Raw genomic sequence first — 19,765 nt, 5'->3', positions numbered from 1 at the left:
GCACTGATGACACTGATGACAGGTGGCACTGATACGTGGCACTGATGACACGTGACACTGATGACAGATGGCACGTGACACTGACAGATGGCACTGATGACAGATGCACTATGTGGCACTGATGACAGATGGCACTTATACGTGGCAGTGGGGACAGATGGCACTGGGGACAGATGGCAGGGCAGATGGCAGGGCAGGGCAGATGGCAGGGACAGATGGCAGGGGCAGATGGCAGGGCAGATGGCAGGGGCAGATGGCAGGGCAGATGGCAGGGGCAGATGGCAGGGGCAGATGGCAGGGCAGATGGCAGGGACAGATGGCAGGGGCAGATGGCAGGGGCAGATAGCAGGGCAGATGGCAGGGGCAGATAGCAGGGCAGATGGCAGGGGCAGATAGCAGGGCAGATGGCAGGGGCAGATGGCAGGGGCAGATGGCAGGGGCAGATGGCAGGGGCAGATGGCAGGGGCAGATAGCAGGGCAGATGGCAGGGGCAGATAGCAGGGCAGATGGCAGGGGCAGATGGCAGGGGCAGGGGCAGATGGCAGGGGCAGATGGCAGGGCAGATGGCAGGGGCAGATGGCAGGGGCAGATGGCAGGGCAGATGGCAGGGGCAGATGGCAGGGCAGATGGCAGGGCAGATGGCAGGGCAGATGGCAGGGGCAGATGGCAGGGGCAGATGGCAGGGGCAGATGGCAGGGGCAGATGGCAGGGGCAGATGGCAGGGGCAAATGGCAGGGGCAGATGGCAGGGGCAGATGGCAGGGCAGATGGCAGGGGCAGATAGCAGGGCAGATGGCAGGGACCGTTAACAGCGGGACACCTTTTTTTCCTTTTTTTTTTTTCTTTTACACTCACCGCCGCAGCGGTTCCGCTCTCCCTCCTCACACGCTGTCTCTGTGTGAGGAGGGAGAGCCGGCGATGAGAGATGATCTCATATGTTTACATATGAGATCCTCTCTCATTGGCACCGCCGATCGCACTGTAAACGGCCGCTGTCATTGGCCGTTTACGGTGATCTGTGACTGGCTGTGTCCGAGGGACACGGCCAGCACAAAACTTCCGTGATGCGCGCCCGCGGGAGCGCGCAATGCGGAAGTAAACAGGAGGACGTCCAGGGACGCCCTCCCGGCAATTGAAGTCCGCGCTGTAGCCGTCTTTCGGCTATAGCGCGGACGCCTAGTGGTTAAAATCTAGGATGTTAATAAATAAAATTTGTTTTTTAATCAATAAATTGCAACAAAATCATAGTCTAACTCCAGAGCTTTTGTCTGTTTGAACTGTATGGCAAACAGAATTTCTACTGTTTGAAACTGACATTCCACAGGTCACAGTAACAGAGAGGTAGAGCAATCCTTGGAGTGCTTTGTAATTGTCCAGAGTCACTGCAAACTGTTGACTATAAATTGAAAGTAAATAAAATTAAGTGCTATAGTCAAACAAACAAAAATATCAATAGATGTGATAATCCGCTAAACACATTCAGGATATTCAATCAGAAAAACCTTCAAACTGACTAGACCAGCCAGAAATTAAGTAAGCAATTACGGTAACCTGTCACATTAGTCAGAAAATGTCAAGGTTTTAGAATTAGTCCTCCCTTCTTTTAGCTGTCTTTGATATGGCACTGTTTTTATATGGAGTGACCATCTTTCATAGCCTTTTTAGCTTTTGCGCCTTTTTTTTTTTTTTTTTTTTTTTATTGTTTCGGTGACCTTGTGCTCATAGCTCCTATTTCTTTACTATTGGTTTTTTTTCTCCCTTTGTCAGTGGTGTATGCTACTCGCTTATGTTATTCCCCCCCACCAGTGTTTTTCTCCTGTAGTTTCCTTGTGTTCCGAATAGGTTTCACAGCTTTCAAAAAAAAAAAATGTGTAAACTAAAAACACTTTGTCCCAAAGCCATTATCGTTTTACTTAAGTTTGCCCTACTTCTGGTGTGATTTCTGCATTATTTTGTCTACGCTACAATTTCCTCTACTGTTCAGTCATTGTGTAGAGCATGTACCTACCAGATTAGATAACTGCTGCACTGGCTATAATTGTTCACCTCAAAGCTTTCACCCACCAGTCTGTGCTTCCTGATTTCCCTTTTTTGGATTTATCTGTATAGTTCAGTTTCTCTCCCTTCTGTATGCTTGTTTCCTTATTTCAGCGCTTGCTTCTCACCCCTCTTCTTTTGCAGTGTCTCTCTTTTTTGCAGTGGCTGACTTTCTCTAAGAAAAAAGGAAAGGGCCAGTGTACAGTAAGTGCTGAAAGAGGGAGCCATCAGAAAATCCAGTAAGTTGAATATGACAAGCTTGAAGCAATGAAGTTAGACTTGCAGATAGTGGTGGTTGAAAGTACTGGAGATGGCAACAATTTACACTTCACTAAGAGTTATCTTGCAAAGGGGGTTAATGCGGCACAAAAACAGGGTTTCTTTGAGGAAATTGGTGAGAAAAATACAGACTTGCTCAAATTTTGACTTAACAGAATATTTTATAAAGCTCACGTTTTACATAACACTTTCATTGTTACTTTCATTTATTAATCTGCAGTTTACTTTTGTGATGGGCTTAGACTGGTGTAAGTTGTGCATAAAACAAATAAAAGAAGAAACCATTGATTTTTGCATTATAATATACTTTATGGTTACAGTTATTTCCAACGTGTTTTAGCTGAGAAACTGACATAATTTTTCAAGGTGTTTGTAAAGCATGCATGTGTATTTTTCATGTTCTTAAAGATGTTTATTGCTTTGATTGTTGGTCTCATTGATAGGTGTTGATCATTTCTTTAGATCCAGTTGTGCTTTTTGGGGTTAAAACATAAAATGTAAATGAACATAATGCTTTTGATAGCTAACAGTAGAGGAAATCATATAGAGAAAACATTGTAAACATTTCTGTTTTTTGCATTCAATAAAAATGATTGCAACAGAAACTTTGCAAACATAGGACTATGGATCATTGATTGAAGGCATAACAATAAAGTGTGTGTTCAAGGACATCAAGAGACAAGCACAAGGACATTACAAAAAGTCATCACATCATTCCCAGTAGCAAGGATCAGAAAACCAAGGCCTAGATATGGCAAGTTGGCAGATGAGAGAAAAACAATCCAAAATAGCCATATCAAAAACACAGCTGCCGCCCCAGAGCCCCTCCCCAACACTGCAAAATGTTAAGCTACTAGGTCCCTTCATTAGCCTGATGAAGTAAGCTAATTAAAGGTACTCAGTGTCTAGAAACCTTTCCATATTTTCTCTGCGATCCATCTAGTGACTAATGCAGTACCAGCCATAACTAGTTTTCCAACGTAATACATAGCCGTAGTTGTTCATAACACCTCTTGGCATACCCAGCATATTTACCCAGGGCATGACATATATTATATTTAATATATAATGAATAATAAAGATGGGAGAGAAGAAACCTAAAAGAGTGAAAAATGTATAGTCTTTTACATTGGTGTAATTGGAGAAGTGTCACCTTACGTTAGTGGTCACTGGGAGCTCAGCTTAATAGATCAATGGTGTAATTTTATCACTTAATAGAGACAAGGTTTCCCTGCTTTCCCAATTAGCAGGCACCATCAAGCAGTAGATCAATCCATCCAAAAAGCCTGCATTTACCACAGCCTCCTTACTGCTGACACCTAGGTTGAACAGCACCCACCTGCTGTTGTTAGGCCACTAGTTATGCTGAAAGAGGGAGTGTTTGCAGGTATATAAGTGATAAATATGCAGCTTTTATTTCTGTATAGAAGAGACAGTGAGGAATTGCTATTTGATGGTGATTCAGTATAAAACCCCCACCATACATTAATTTTTCAAATGGGTAGAATACTATTCAAACATTTATGTATTTTACATTTAGCACGGTCTCTATTTTTTCTCATGCCAGGCTCAAAGCATTTTTAAAAAGAAAAGGAAATCTAGCATCCAGGACCATCTTATTAACACGTTGGACTCAGCTCTCTCACTAACAAAACCAAACAGAGAAAAATCCTGCTTTAAGTTTACAGATCATAATGGAAGGAAACCGAGAGATGTAAGAAACCTAAAGAATATTTCATCCTCAGACTTCAAGCAAATGTGCAGTTTTCAACTTTCGAGGACTAATTCAAAAGAAGGTATTTTTAATTCCTCTACATAGTGTAGAGAACATCACTCAGAACTATTGTTTAGGGTGCCTATGAGTAAGTTGGATCACCTCACCTGTTGGCTCTTTGTGAAAAGGCAACTGCATCAATATATTTTGGTTTTATAATTAAACCAACCAATAACATGTGCATCGATGTTTCGAGTGTCTTCTCAAAACTTTAGGGTTGTAGATGCTAATTGGCATAGGTTTTAAAAGAGCAGCACAGACTGTGAGAACACTGACTAACTAAGAAATAGACTGTAACTGGTGAATAAAGAGTAAAACGCATAGATGGACTTGGATACCTCAGCTAAATTTTAACATGGCATTATCCTGCACAGTCATTATGGCAAGTGTTGACCATCATAGGAAGTCTTGCCCAGTATTTTTGAACAAGGTTAGCAGACATAGCTGTATAAGGCTTGTTGTGTTAAAAGGAAGTGCCTAAATTAATCCAGGAAACCCAAATAAGCCTTCAGGTGTTAGAAATTGTTATAATTGTTATAAATAAAGATATCCTTTCCACAGACATAAATTATGTTAATATGAATAGAATATTAGCTGCCCAATTATTACTCTAATAATTATACTATTATAATGACACTATTGTAAATGGTGGTAGAGGAGGTGTGTACTACCCCAGTACACAAAGTTAAAAAGTTCATGTGCATTGAAGTCCATAATAGTCCATGGCTTTCATAACAAAAAGTGGCAGCAGCCCCGTTGATTGAAGCAAACTATGTCAGTCCGGAAATGGAACACAAAGGGGAGCCAACTAAGTGCTGTATTTAAACACACATTTATTAAAAAGTCAGTGGGCAACTCATATGTAAAAAGAGTAAGACAGGCTTGTCTGATTTATCTGTGGTCTGATGATGGGCACAAGTTCAGTTCTCCAGCTGGACTGATGTTTCTGCTCCTCACCATGCTCAAAGACCATGAGGGATCGTGACTGGATGTAACAGGGCCAGCATGGCACAAACTGGGAGTGACGTCATCAAGGAGCTGCAGGAAGGGGCATGGTTATGCATTTCATAGTTTACGCTTTTTTTTAATCAAATTTGTTACACACTGTGGAGAGCACCCCAATATAGGAATGAGCAGGGGGCGGGGTCCCAAAGGACTATGGTACAGCTCAATTTCAATATCAACATTAGCCCACCTACCTTAAAGGGGAGAGCAAACCTATAAAGACAATGAATCAAATACCAATACTATGTTTAGAAAAACAGGGGATAACGCTATAGCTAAAAACTGGACAATGCCATATTGCACACCTCAAACCCCAAATTAAAAAAAAATGTTTAATTTATATGGTGGAATGTAACCACAAATGAATATGAAGAAATAATCTGCTTTCTCTTCAGATTGTATAAATCTTTCATCTTTTACTAGAGAATATGGAAAATACAGAGAAAATGAAACCATAAAAACTAAAATAGTATATAGGCATAGAATCTGAAGGTAAGCATAAGACACAGGTTTACCATCAAAATATAAACCGCATAATAACTAGAGGCATCGAAAATGAAAGCATCACAGCTAAAACAACCACTTCACTACACATTACTACGTGTAATGAATCAGTGATTTTAATGCAATTGTATAGAATCAAACCACTAGTTTGTGCTTAGGGACCAACTTAAATAAGCTTGGTTCATGAGCGATGGTGTGTGCTGTGTGTTATGAGCGAGGTCATGCATGACTGTAATGGGTAACAGGCCGCTCACATGACCCTAGCCATATTAGCTTATTGTGGTTGGACGCTATGTATTAGTAGTGAGAAGTCACATAAATTTATATAGCTGCTGTAGCGCATTGCACACTGTTGCACATGTGTGACAGAAAAGCATGACATCCATGCCTACGCATGACACATGGTTGTGAGAGCGTGGGAACACACATATATATATATTCTTATTTACAACTCACTGTGGCTAGTGGTCATGCAAGTGGCCCGTTACCCACAGTATGTGATGTATTTATCCCTCTTTAACACACGGCACACACAGTCTCATTAACAAGGTTATTTAGGTTGGTCCCCAAGCACCAACTAGTGGTATGATTCTCTACAATTGCATTCAAATCACTGTGACACATTGCAGTGATATGGTTGTTCTAGTTGTAATGCTTTCATTTTTTATGCCTCTAGTTGTTATGCTGTTTGCTTTGATGGTACACTTGCGTCTGATGCTTACCTTCAGATTCTATGCTTATATACTATTTTAGTTTTCGTGGTTTAATTTTTTCTGTATTTTCCATATTCATTTACTTATTCATGGTTCTATTTTACATACATGATTGTCTATAATCACTGTTACATTCCATCATACAGGTTGACATTTTTTTTACATTTTTTTTTTTTATTTGAGGTGTGCAATATGGCATTGTTCAGTTTTTAGCTTTAGTGTTTTAGTGTTATCCCTGTTGTTTTGTTTTTTTTTTTTTGTTTTTTTTTTTTGTTTTTTTACATTAAAGTTTATTAAAGGATAAGATTACATACAGACATGGAAAAATAAAAAGTCCAATAGCATACATGTGGAATGAAACGTGATATAAAGAAGCTTATAATCAGAATAATAAAACAATGTCAGCTAGGTCAATAGGTGGTAGGAACTACAACAGAACCACAAAAAAGTACCATAGACATTGTACAAGGTTTCAGATTTGAAGAATGAACCACCACCTTTACAGTGAAGCTTTCCAGTCTCCTGTGTTCTGTGTTTTCTATGGTAACCCAGTCTTTGAGCTTTGGGTGACAATGCCAATCAATAATACGGGCAATGTGTGTGGCATAATAGTATTCTTTAAAATTAGTTATACCCATACCCCCCATTGCCTTAGGTCTAGTGAGAAGGGAGGCTTTTATACGAGGTGGTTTATGAGCCCAAATGAATTTCATCTGCAGTGCATGGAGAGTTTTAAAAAAGCTTTGAGGTATTTTGATGGGCAAAGTACGGAGTAGATATAGAATTTTTGGCAGAACAGTCATCTTGCATATTGCCGCCCTGCCAAACCATGAAAAGTACGAAGTGTGCCAGTCCTGTAGGTTTTTCTCGATAGATTTAAGGAGGAGGAAAGTTGCGGTCAAAGATCGATGAGAGTCTAGGGGTCAACCAGATCCCGAGGTATTTAATGCCTGGTTTTACCCAAGAAAAGGGGCTATTGCTCTGTGCTATATTCAGTTTGTCATTGGGCAACGTGACGTTCATCGCTTCAGACTTTGAAAAATTTATTTTGAGATTGGAGATGTATCCATAGAGGGAAAACTCTCTTTCCTGTGAGACGGAATGGAAATATGCGGGTCAGTCAAAAAAAATAAGAGATCATCCACATATGCCGCGACCTTGAATTCCCTCTCGGTCATCTGGAATCCCCTAACAGAATTATTTGAAAGTGTGCGCAGGATGAACGGTTTGAGCGATATAATGAAGAGTAAGGGGGACAGTGGGCAGCCCTGTCTCTTCCCATTTTTTATGTTGACACTATCTGACAGCGTACCATTTATTTTAAGCTTAGCTGAGGGGTTTTGGTATAGTGCTGAAATCCAAGTCAGCATGCGTGGACCCAGGCCCACATGCTTGCAAGTCTCCAACATGTAATCCCACGTCAGTCGACAAGAGAAAGCCCTAGATCTTTCGCTGGTGTGCAGCATAGATCAGGTCCAAGGATTTTGTGACATTTTTCTTAGTCTCTCTTTCCGGTACAAAACCTGCCTGGTCTGGGCCAATCAAAGCATGCAGTAATGGTTTCAACCTATTGGCAATGATCTTAGCCATAAGTTTGACATCCAAATTCAGTAGAGAGATCGGCCTATGACTAGCGCAATGTACTGGATCCTTGCTGGACTTGGGTACCACTGTGATGCTGACAAGAAGTCGGTCGGCATTGGTCTCTGTTTAGACAAAGAGTTCAGCGCATCCTGAAGGGGAATAGATAGTAAGTCAACGAATGTCTTGTAATAGATGGCACTAAAGCCATCTGGGCCAGGACTCTTACCAGACTTCAAATCCTTAATAGCCATTTGGATTTCTGAGACATCTATGGGACTTTCTAGCTGGGAGATGTCATCGTCAGCAAGGGAGGGGAGATTGGAGTCCTTCAGATAATCTTCGATGGTCAGTGACCTGTCTTTTAAAATGTCTGCCGGTTTGTGCTGTAACGGGAGTTTATATAGAACAGTGTAGTACTCATGAAAGTGTTGTGCAATTTTGCCTGTGGCTCTATCAATTTTACCCCCTTTGTTTTGAATGCCCAAAATAGTGTATTGGGCTGCCTGACCCCTTAATGCCCTGGCTAGTATCTTGCCAGTTTTGTCACCATGTTCTTAATATATCTTCTTTTTAAAGAAAAGAAAACTCTTGGACTTGGTTTCTAGAATCTGTTTAAGGGTTTTCCAGGACTCCAAAAGTAACGCCGCTGATCGGGTTGTGAGGGATTGTTTACGTAGGGACTCTAGTTCACGAATATTATTTGTCAATTTAATAATTTCTTTGTCGTTTTCTTTTTTTCTATACGTTCCCATTTGGATCGGTTCCCCTCTAATATAACACTTGTGCGCCTTCCAAACCATTAAAGGGGTTGTAAAGGTAAAAATTTTTTCACCTTAATGCATTCTATGCATTAAGGTGAAAAAACTTTTGACAGTACCGCCGCCCCCAGGCCCCCCGTTTTACTTACCTGACGCCTCGAATCTTCGCTGCTCGTCCTCGTCATCTTCATTGCAGCTCAGCCTGGTCGCTGATTGGCTGCAGTGGATGGATTGAAAGCAGCGCCGGCTGTATCACGGGAGCGCGCCCGCAAGCACTCACCACCGTGCGAGGGAGCTCGCATTAAGGTGGTAAATGCTTGCGGGGAGGAGCTGAAACAGCCGCCGAGGGACCCCAGAAGACCAGGTTCGGGGCCACTCTGTGCAGAACGAGCTGCACAGTGAAGGTAAGTATAACATGTTTGTTATTTTTAAAAAAAAAAAAAAATTAACTTTACAACCCCTTTAAGGGTCTACATCAGGGGTAACGTTATGTTTGAAAAAGTCAGTCAATGAGGAGGTCAGTTTAGGTAACAAAATCGGATCTGTTAGTAGGGAGGAATTCAATCCCCAGATATTGGATTTGGCTGGGGGTTCTGAAAGGTTCAGGGCAATAGAGATTGGGGCGTGATCTGAGATAATCTGTAGCCCTATGTTTGTCCCGGATAGTGTTTGGAGGTCCCTCTGTGAGATAAATGGTCTATTCTCGCATGGCGATCATGTGGAATCGAGTAAAAAGTAGTAGTAGGAGATGTTTGTTTTTTTTAAGAATTCTGTAGGTAATATGTGTCTTCCCAGAGGAGGTATCTTCAAATGGGCTAAGAGGGATGTTGAAGTCCCCACCCAGGATCAGACGGCCTGTACTAAAGCTTGCTAGCTCTGTGATCATTTTTTGACAAAATGTAAGTTGTGCAGTATTAGGAAAATAGACCTTGGCCAATGTGAGGGTAGCCCCATGGCACTCCCCTTTTAGAAAGATAAATCCGCTCCCTCGGTCAACTAGTTTGTCAGTTAGTTCAAACTTAGCATCTTTACTAACCAAGATTGAGACTCCCTTTTGATTTGGAGATGTCATTGGTAGCATGATGTGCCTCAGTGAAGTAATGGTCGGTGAGCCTTGGTATATGATTTGTCTTAAAATGCGTTTCTTGGAAAAAAACAAAGCTGGGCCTACCTTTTTTCAATTCTCTGAGAAGAGTGGCTCGCTTCTCCGGGATATTCAAACCCCTAACATTATGAGAGATAACTGCGGGATTGCGTCCTAGGTCAGAGTAGGCCATGGTGAGAGCCCAGAGAGAGATGGTAATATGTGCCTGCAAATACAGCTTTGATAATACCGGTTAAATGCAATGACAGCTTGAAATACTGATCACTTTATACAACTAAGTAAAGATAAGATTGAGTCTAGGAGAGTGTAGATAGGAAATAAGAAAAAGTAGGAATGGAGAGAAAAAGGCACTCCCTTTGAAGACGAGTAACACGTCCCAGAGAGTCAAATTTAATGTGCACGGCTCAGAGGTGCCCTACCGTAGACACTATTGCGGGGTCGGGGGAGACGCCTGATGAGTAAAAACAAAAAATAGCAACTACCTTACTAAGTATACACACGTGTAAATATACACACATAGGATACAAAAAGAAAATCGCATGCAAGTGATATGGAAATGGGCAGACCACGGCCCAACTAAATCTTATACTACGTGTAAAATTGTCTAATCTGCACCAATAATGTAGATTGATTAGCAATGGACAAACATCTACTACTGATAATGGTAATGCAATGTCGAGCATATATATAATTACAATTATAACTATAACCACAACTGTAACTGCCCCAGGGCCAGGCTGAGGAGAGACGTGAATCCACCCCTCTCGTCCCAGTTGGCCCTGCACCGAAGCTATCGTTCATAAACATATGTTGGAACATGCCGTAAACACCATATAAACTATGTGTTGCCTAACTAGCCATACCAGGACAGGGGACATATGACCTATTGTAAAATTAGGAACAGTGATATACGGCCCATCAGATAGTCATCTCCTATAGGAGGCCTAGGTTGGGGCGGCCTGTAGCCATTCAGGGTGATCGTTCAAACCTGCCTGGATTCTGCGGAAGTCCACAAACTGCTAACACCTGATAATGCAATCACCGTGTCAGTTTAAGGTACTTAGAGGCAGAGTCCGTGAAGGTACCAGGCAAAATATAATTAAAGCTGGAGGAAAGTAGAGGTGTAAATGATCAATGAATCTCCATTAAGAGTCAACAGTTCTGGCCACCCAATATGGTCCCGCAATGCATAGGTCTCTGTGTAGAGCAGCAGGTTCCGCGTACCTCAGTGCGAGCATGAGCTCGGCCAGAGCCTTATAGTGGTCAGATAAGTCCGTCACCCACCTGGTATAGTATATGAAAATTAACCTGCTTTGGCAACAAAACAAGCTTGAACATGTGTAAGGCTATTACCCTCATTCCTCCAACACACTCCTGGAAGAATGTGGATGGATGCGGGGTGTACCCGCCAACCTCGCATCATGACGGTGTTGTTTCTGTTTTTTGGAGTGATGTTTCTCTGGTGTTGTCAGAGGGGAGTGAGGTGGGCTCCGTTCTTGGGGTGGCAAGGTGAACGCCTGACACCACTCCAGTAGTTCAATCGGGGCAATTTGGAGGGCAATGCAGAACTCAGGGAGGTCATCAGGTGTGCGGAGCATGTGCTGTCTGCTGTCATGAGTGACCAGCAAGGCAAATGGAAAGCACCACGTGTAACGTATGTCTCTCTCCCGCAAATTGTCTAGTAGAGGTCGCAGGGCCCTGCGATTTTTCAAGGTGATCTGGGAGAGATCCTGAAACAGTCTGATGCACTCTCCATTGAACACTATTTGTTCATTCCTGCGGGCTTTGAACATTATCTCCTCTTTGAGAGCAAAGTTTTGCAAACAGCAAATAATGTCTCTGGGGGGGGCAATATGTCTGGACCCCTAGCTCTCAGAGCTCTGTGTGCCCTGACAAATTCAATGTCTGTGTCCTCCGGTTTTTCTAAAAGGCTATTGAAGACTCTCTGCAGGAATGAGGGGATTTGATCGGCCATGACAGACTGGGATACCGCGGACTCTGATGTTATTGCGTCTCCCTCTGTTGTCTAGGTCCTCCAGATGCCTGTTCATTTCGATGAAATGACGTGCATGAGAGGAGGCGACTTTATCCAGCCTGCTAATCTTAATGTCTCTTTGTTTCCCCGCTGTCTCCGCGGTGGCCATCTTTTCCTGTAAGACCAGGAGGCTAGTTTTAAGGTCCTTGATGGCCACGGAAAACAAGGCTTTAATGTCAGCTGCAAAGCCTGACATGTCCTCGTATGTAAGGGAATGATCAGAGCGGGCGCCTCTCCTACCGTTCTCCTCTGCTGCCGAATGGGAGTCTTCACTTAGGTCCTCGTCCGCATGAGCTGGCGCCATCTTGCCTACCGCTGTGACTCTCAGAACAGCAGCCTGGTTCTTGAATATATCGGAGATGTTTCTCCCTGTGCTTGCAGCCATAGAGCGACAAGAGCGAGTGTGGTGAGAATGTCTGCTCTGCTTGTTCATCCTCTGGTGATTTAAGTGCAGAAAGACGGGCTGGGGCCGTGTATCTGACGGAGCTTATCAGCTAAGCTGCCATCCTCACTGCGCGCCAAGCCACGCCCCATCCCTGTTGTTTTTATCAACCCTGTAGTGGTATTCATTGTCTTTATAAATGCGCTGTCCCCTTTAAGGTAGGCAGGATGCTGTTGATATTGAGCAAGGTACCATCATCCTTTGAGGCCTTGCCCCCTGCTCTCCATAGTATGTAACAGGTTTAATAAAGAAGCAGAAGTTTTTAAATGCATTATCATGCCCCTTCCAGCGGTATCCAGTTTCATTCCACGCTGGCCCTGCTATTTCCAGCTGCAATTCCCAATGGTCTTTGAGCACGGTGAGGAACAGAAGCATCAGTCCAGTCGGAGAATCTGACTTGCACCCACTATCAGATCGCAGATAAATCAGACATGCCTGCCTTTCTCTTTTTACAGTTTTTTTGAGTTGCTCATTGACTTTTTAATAAATGTGTGTTTTAATATTGCACTTAGTTGATGCTCCCTTGTGTTCCTTTTTCATGTACTATAAATGCTTCTGTATCTAGTGCTGTGTAGAATATGCCATAAATTATCTTGAAAATTTAAATGTAACAGTGTATACATTTACGTTTTAAATAAAGTGCTTTTTATATGGATGTTATACAGTCCTGCTCATAAGTTTACATAACCTGGCAGAATTTGACTTCTTGGTCGTTTTTCAGAGAATATGAATAACACAAAAAATTTCTTTCACTCATGGTTAGTGTTTGGCTGAAGCCATTTATTATTGTTATGGGAACTATTTCTGATTGGGACTCTAAAAACGGAAGTTAATACTGCAATTGCAGGAACAGATTCACAGGACGCAATCACTGTGTTTAAAATGTCCGTTCAGTGCCAAAATGTATTATTACATGTTATTTTATACATAGATAAGAAAGGGGTGGTGTGAGATGTTATTAAAAACTAACAAATAGAAATATGTTATTACAAGCTAGCGAACAGAACAATTGCAAAAGTAAAACCTTGAGAGGGGAGGGGGGGGAAGTAGAGACAGAGAGCTTCTCGCAGAAGATGTGTCTGTCTGTTAGGTGAAGGTTATAGAACACATTTCAACAGCGTGAACAAAATGGAGTCTCTTGTGCTTGATTGAACAATACAGTGAAAGTCTGTCATTTATCAATCAACTGTGTTTACTCTTTTTAAATCATAATCGCAACAGAAACTACCCAAATGGCCCTGATCAAAAGTTTACATACCCTGGTGATTTTGGCCTGATAACATGCACACAAGTTGACACAAAGGGGTTTGAATGGCTATTAAAGGTAACCATCCTCACCTGTGATCTGTTTGCTTGTAATTAGTGTGTATGTATAAAAGGTCAATGAGTTTCTGGACTCCTGACAGACCCTTGCATCTTTCATCCAGTGCTGCACTGATGTTTCTGGATTCTGAAACATGGGGAAAGCAAAAGACTTGTCAAATCTGCGGGAAAAGTTAGTTGAACTGTATAAAACAGGAAAGGGATATAAAAAGATATCAAAGGAATTGTGAATGACAATCAGCAGTGTTCAAACTTTAATCAAGAAGTAGAAAATAAGGGGTTCTGTTGAAACCAAACCACGGTCAGGTAGACCAACTAAACTTTCAGCCACAACTGCCACAACTCACAAATAACTTCAGGTGAAATACAGCACTCTCTGAAAACATGTGATGTGGCTGTTTCAAGATGCACGATAAGGAGCCACTTGAAGAAAGATGGGCTGCATGGTCGGGTCGCCAGAAGAAAGTCATTACACAAATGCCACAAAGTATCCCGCTTACAATACGCCAAACAGCACAGAGACAAGCCTCAAACCTTCTGGCACAAAGTCATTTGGAGTGATGAGACTAAAATTTTGCTATTTGGTGAGGAGTCAACAAGACCCATGATGAAAGGTACATCATTCCTACTGTGAAACACGGAGGTGGATCGCTGATGTTTTGGGGATGTGTGAGCTACAAAGGCACAGGAAATTTGGTCAAAATTGTTGGCAAGATGAATGCAGTATGTTATCACAAAATACTGGAGGAATATTTGCATTCATCAGCCAGGAAGCTGCACATGGGACGTACTTGGACATTCCAACATGACAATGATCCAAAACACAAGGCCAAGTCGACCTGTCGTTGGCTACAGCAGAATAAAGTGAAGGTTCTGGAGTGGCCATCCGTCTTCTGACCTCAATATAATTGAGTCACTCTGGGGAGATCTCAAACGTGCAGTTCATGCAAGACAACACAAGAATTTACAGGAACTGGAGGCTTTTTTGCCAAGAGGAATGGGTAGCTTTACCATCTGAGAAAATAAAGAGCCTCATCCACAAATACCACAAAGACTTCAAGCTGTCATTCATGTTAAAGGGAGCAATACATGGTATTAAGAACCGGGGTATGTACACATTTGATCAGGGTCATTGGGGTAGTTTCTGTTGTGATTATGATTTAAAAAGAGTAAACACAGTTGAGTGATAAAAAATGGCTTTAGCCAAACAAACTAACCATGAGTGAAAAAAGTTTTTTGTGTGATCATTCATATTCTCGGAAAAATGGTCAAGCAATCATAAATTCTGCAATGTCTAATGTAATGTAAACTTATGAGCACAACTGTACATAACTGTTTTTTTTCAGTATGATGCATTGTCAAAAATGTATCTGAAACTTGATTTGTGGCTCATACCTGCTTATTTGTTAAGCAAATGCCAAAATTTCTACGCTCAACCTAAACTCCATGCAGTGAAAAAATAAATTGTGCAGAATCACTCCAACAGTGTATAATCAATTCTAAGTACGTAGAAACAAGCAAGGATTCCCCTAGGGTGGGATTTTGAAGGCACTACCACACAATAGTATAAAAGGTAATTTTATTACATAGCAAAAATATAAATCGAAAACAAAAATGTACAATAATCACATGTATTGACAATAAGCATAAATACAAAAATGTAAACAATGCATAAAAAAGAACCATTAATGAAAATGCATGATCTCACTGAACCAACGCGTTTCAGAAATTTTCCTTCATTGGGGTTCATTTAGTGAAAATACATTTCCAATGCATTGATGGTGCATAGGTATCCATATGGTTAAAAGCAGCTTCACGGGTGTCTCCCCAGCAACATCCACTCAAAGGTTGGATCAAAAATCCCCTAGGCTGTATCAGGAAAAACCAGGGGGAAACAATGCCCCCAATTACACTGGAAGTTGTTGCACCCAGAAACCAGGTGCGGCATATGTGGGTAAGCTGGGGTACAGAAGGCTAAGAACCTAGTATGGATAATATACAGAGATGTGTGTGTGTGTGTATGTGTATATGTATGTATGTATGTGTGTATATATATATATATATATATATATATATATATATATATATATATATATATATATATATATATATATAAATAATTTTCTCTATCCTTGAGTGGTCAAGTAAGTAGGAGAATAGGAGTCTGGACTGAAAAAAAACAGGATGTTGAACAGCCAAGTGGATAGGTGCAGACCGGACATCCCAACCCTACCTAATCATTTCTAAGTACATAAACCATGCATTAAGATGGCGCCCTGTTCAAAGAAGTGCAAAAGGAGAAAACGCTCATGATGTATAACAATTTATATTTGCACAGACATTGCAGTTCTCTGACCGTTCCTGATGACGTCCATATAGAGGAAGCGCTCTGGGCATAAGTATGCTGAGAGGAGGCTACTCGCAGCGCAGGAGGTGCAGTAGTGTGGTGCTTGATTCATGTCTTAGCTGTCAGAGCCTTAGTTTTGGGTGGAGCACTTGGTTTGTGATTACTGCTGGATTGTTTTTAATGTGACTTTTTAATAAGGAAGTTATTTTTTTATCATACATCACAGGACACAGAGCATACTCATATCCATTCTGATAGGTTTATGCTGCTACCTTCAGGTATTTGGCAAAAAAAGACAGGACATCTTGTCCTAGGCATAACCTCGCCACGTTGGTGAAGGTTTCATTTTTTTTGCTAGTGTCTTGGTAATGATTATGTCTGTGCAGTCTCTGCATAAAAGTACAGCTTGCTTCTCAATGGATCTGACTGTAAATAAAGTTGTTGTAAAGGCAGAAGGTTTTTTTTACCTTCTCTCTCTGCTATATCTGAGCTCTCTAGGCGCTCTCGCTCATTATTGGCTCAGATACAGCAATGGGAGCCATTAACTCTCGCGTCTGTTAATCAGAGCCAGTGACGAGGGAGCAAGGGACATGGCCGAGCTCTGCTATGTGTGTCTTATGGACACACAGAGCAGGGCTCAGGAGCAAGTACGCATGAGTGACCCCATAACTTGCTGTTTGGGGGAAAGACCAAGAATATTAATAAGACTATTGCACAGAGCAGGTACAGAGGATATAAAAAGTCTACCCCTGTTAAAATGTCAGGTTTCTGTGATGTAAAAGAATGAGACGAAGATAAATCATTTCAGAACTTTTTTTCACCTTTTTAATGTGACCTATAAACTGTACAACTCAGTTAAACAATAAACTAAAATCTTTTAGATGGAGGGAAGTAATAATAAAAAAATAAAGTTGCATAGGTGTGCACACCCTTAAACTAATACTTTATTGAAGCACCTTTTGATTTTATTACAGCACTCAGTCTCTTTGGGTATGAGTCTATCAGCATGGCACATCTTGACTTGGCAATATTTGCCGCCTCTTTTCAGAAACACTCAAAATCTGTCAGATTACGAGGGTATCTCCTGTGCACAGCCCCTATCAGATCACCCCACTGATTTTCAATCTGATTCAGGTCTGGGCTCTGGCTGGGCCATTCAAAAACGTTCTGCTTCTGGTAAAGCCATTACTTTGTTGATTTGGATGAATGCTTTGGGTCATTGTCATGCTGAAAGATGAAGTTCCTCTTCATGTTCAGCTTTCTAGCAGAAACCTGAAGGTTTTGTGCCCATATTGACTGGTATTTGGAACTGGTCATAATTCCCTCTACCTTGACTAAGGCCTCTTTTCCAGTTGAAGAAAAAAAACACCCAAAAGCATGATGCTGCCATCACCATGCTTCACTGTGGATGTGGTGTTCTTTTAGTTATGTGCAGTGGTGTTTTTGCGCCAAACCTATCTTTTTGAAATTATTGCCAAAAAGTTCAGCCTTGGTTTCATCAGACCAGAACACATTTTCCCACATTCTTTTTGGGAGACTTCAAATGTGTTTTTGCAAAATTTAGCCGGGCTTGGATGTTCTTCATAAGGAAAGTCTTCCGTCTTGCCACTCTACCCCATAGCCCAGACATATGAAGAATATGGGAGCTTGTCACATGTACCACACAGCCAGTCCTTGCCAGATATTCCTGCAGCTCCTTTAATGTTGCTATAGGCCTCTTGGCAGCCTCCTCGATCATTTTTCTTCTTGTCTTTTCATCAATTTTGGAGGGAAGTCCAGTTCTTGGTAATGTCACTGTTGTGCCATATTTTCTCTACTTGATTAGTATCTTTACTGTGTTCCATGTTGTTTATCTAATGCTTTGGAAATTCATTTGTACCCTTCTCCTGACTGATGCCTTTTAACAATGAGATCCCTCTGATGCTTTGGAAGGTCTCTGCGGATCATGGCTTTTGCTGTAGGATGCGACTAAGAAAATGTCAGGAAAAACCTACTAGAACAGCTGAACTACATTTAGGGTTAATCAGAGGCACTTTAAATGATCCTAGGTGTGTACTGAATCCTATTTAACGTGAGTTTGAATGGGATTGCTTAAATCTAAACACGGCTACATCCCCAGCTATAAGAGGGTGTGCAGCCACATTATTAGTTTTTATATTTACTCTCCCTCCCCCCACTAAAAGATTTCAGTTTATTTTTCAATTGAGATGTATAGTTTATAGGTCACATTAAAGGTAGAGTTCTGTAAAGTTCTGAAATGATTTGTTTGTCTCATTTTTTTTTTACATCCCAGAAACTTGACAATTTAACAGGGGTGTGTAGACTTTTTATAGCCACTGGAAGTATGACAGGTTTAAAAAAAAAAAAAAAAAACTTTTACAAATTCCTGAAGAGACTGGCTCCTCCAGATCATTGCTTACAGCTTTTTAATGCTCAGAAGAATGGTATCTGAACCCCTCTGCTGTACACACAGAGACAGCTTGTAACTTTGTCAGTTGGCGCTGGACTTTGCAAAATGGGGCCCTGTGCAAGCCTTGCGGACTGTTAGGATCCTATACAGGTCCAGGGCAGTAATCCTCTGCTGGGGAGTTGAGTCTTTGAAGGTCCTTAGACACAGAACCCACTGTGATAAATGAAGATTGGACTCTAGGAGATCTGCAGCATGGGCTGGTGTGTGCCCTCTGGTAGTCCCTGGTGTCCTCCTTAATTACATTTATTTCTTATTTTTTACTGACCTATTTAGTGCTTGTACTGTAGCTTCCCGGGCTGCCCCAAGTGCTATAAACTATAAACTATAGCTGTAGTGGAGCTTACGGATGGTCTGGGAGGCTCTAAGCAGGGATCAGAGTATTTCTCTGCCCCCTGCATTCACTAGGATACATGTTGGGCCACATACACAGTAGTGCTGCAACATCACGAGTTGGGCAGAGTGCCCTGGTGGCAACCATCTTTACTGCACATCTGCAATAGCAAAGGACAGGGGAATGCTCTATTTATACACTCCCTAGAGTTGTGCCTCAAGTCAGAGTATACTTGTGGGACTACAGGTCACTACAGCACACTGTGGGACTATAGGTCAAAGCATAACATTTCTTGAGGGACTACAAGTTGCAGCACAGCCTCCTCTTGTGAGACTACAGGTCACATCAAGCATTGAGACCACACCATTATTCCTGTGGGTGGGGAAGGGGGGCCATTGGGAAATTTATGGGGAAATTTTTTGCGGAAACCAGCACAGTGATGTATGTTAGCTCTGTGCCCTCTTGGTCTGAATTGGACCGATTTTTCCATCAAGAGATCCTATATAAGTGTAGCAGGCATCCTCTCATTTATGGCAGAGAAGGGATGTAGGGAGTGAGACGTCCCAAATACCTTTTTTCGGGTAGGATGGAACCTGGACGCAGCCCCCATGAAATGTACCCCCTGGGGACAGTATGTTCTATGCAGCTCTGATTCCCTTCACCTATCTGGTATCTATGTGACTTCCTGGGCACATTTTTCTAGTTCCTTTTGTGACAAGAGAGTACAGCAGCAGGACTCTGGGGTACAGCAGCAGCTTTCCAGAATACTTGCAAGCTTGGACCATCTTGGCCACAAACAGAAGCGTTACCCCTCTTATTGCCCCTCTTTATTAATGGAAGAGAAACAGTGGAGGATGAGGTAGAGGAAGAGTATGTTCTGGTAGATGGGGATGCAGAAAAATCCTCATCTGAGTAGTCTGTTCAGAAGAAAAAAAACAGGATCACTATGTCTCAGACCCAAAAAGCCTTTGAGTTTTCTCATGGAAGTTGTCTAGACTATCTTGGAATTGCTGCTTCCCAAGTCCTCTATTCCAAAGATTACAAGATTTGAATCATGGT

General features: G+C 41.9%; 1 protein-coding gene across 6 annotated transcripts in view; it reads left to right on the top strand.

Moving 5' to 3' along the window:
• Positions 1 to 19,765, top strand: part of TNRC18 (trinucleotide repeat containing 18) — a 459,641-nt gene that overhangs the window by 269,042 nt on the left and 170,834 nt on the right. For all 6 annotated transcript variants that reach the window (XM_073633133.1, XM_073633134.1, XM_073633132.1 and 3 more), the window contains one exon: positions 3,883 to 4,111. In XM_073633133.1, the coding sequence (XP_073489234.1) occupies positions 3,883 to 4,111 (229 nt within the window). The remainder of the gene's footprint in view (positions 1 to 3,882; positions 4,112 to 19,765) is intronic.

Source organism: Aquarana catesbeiana, linkage group LG06, assembly GCF_042186555.1.
Source record: "Aquarana catesbeiana isolate 2022-GZ linkage group LG06, ASM4218655v1, whole genome shotgun sequence".
NCBI lineage: Eukaryota > Metazoa > Chordata > Amphibia > Anura > Ranidae > Aquarana > Aquarana catesbeiana.
This window is presented reverse-complemented; position numbering and strand designations above follow the sequence as displayed.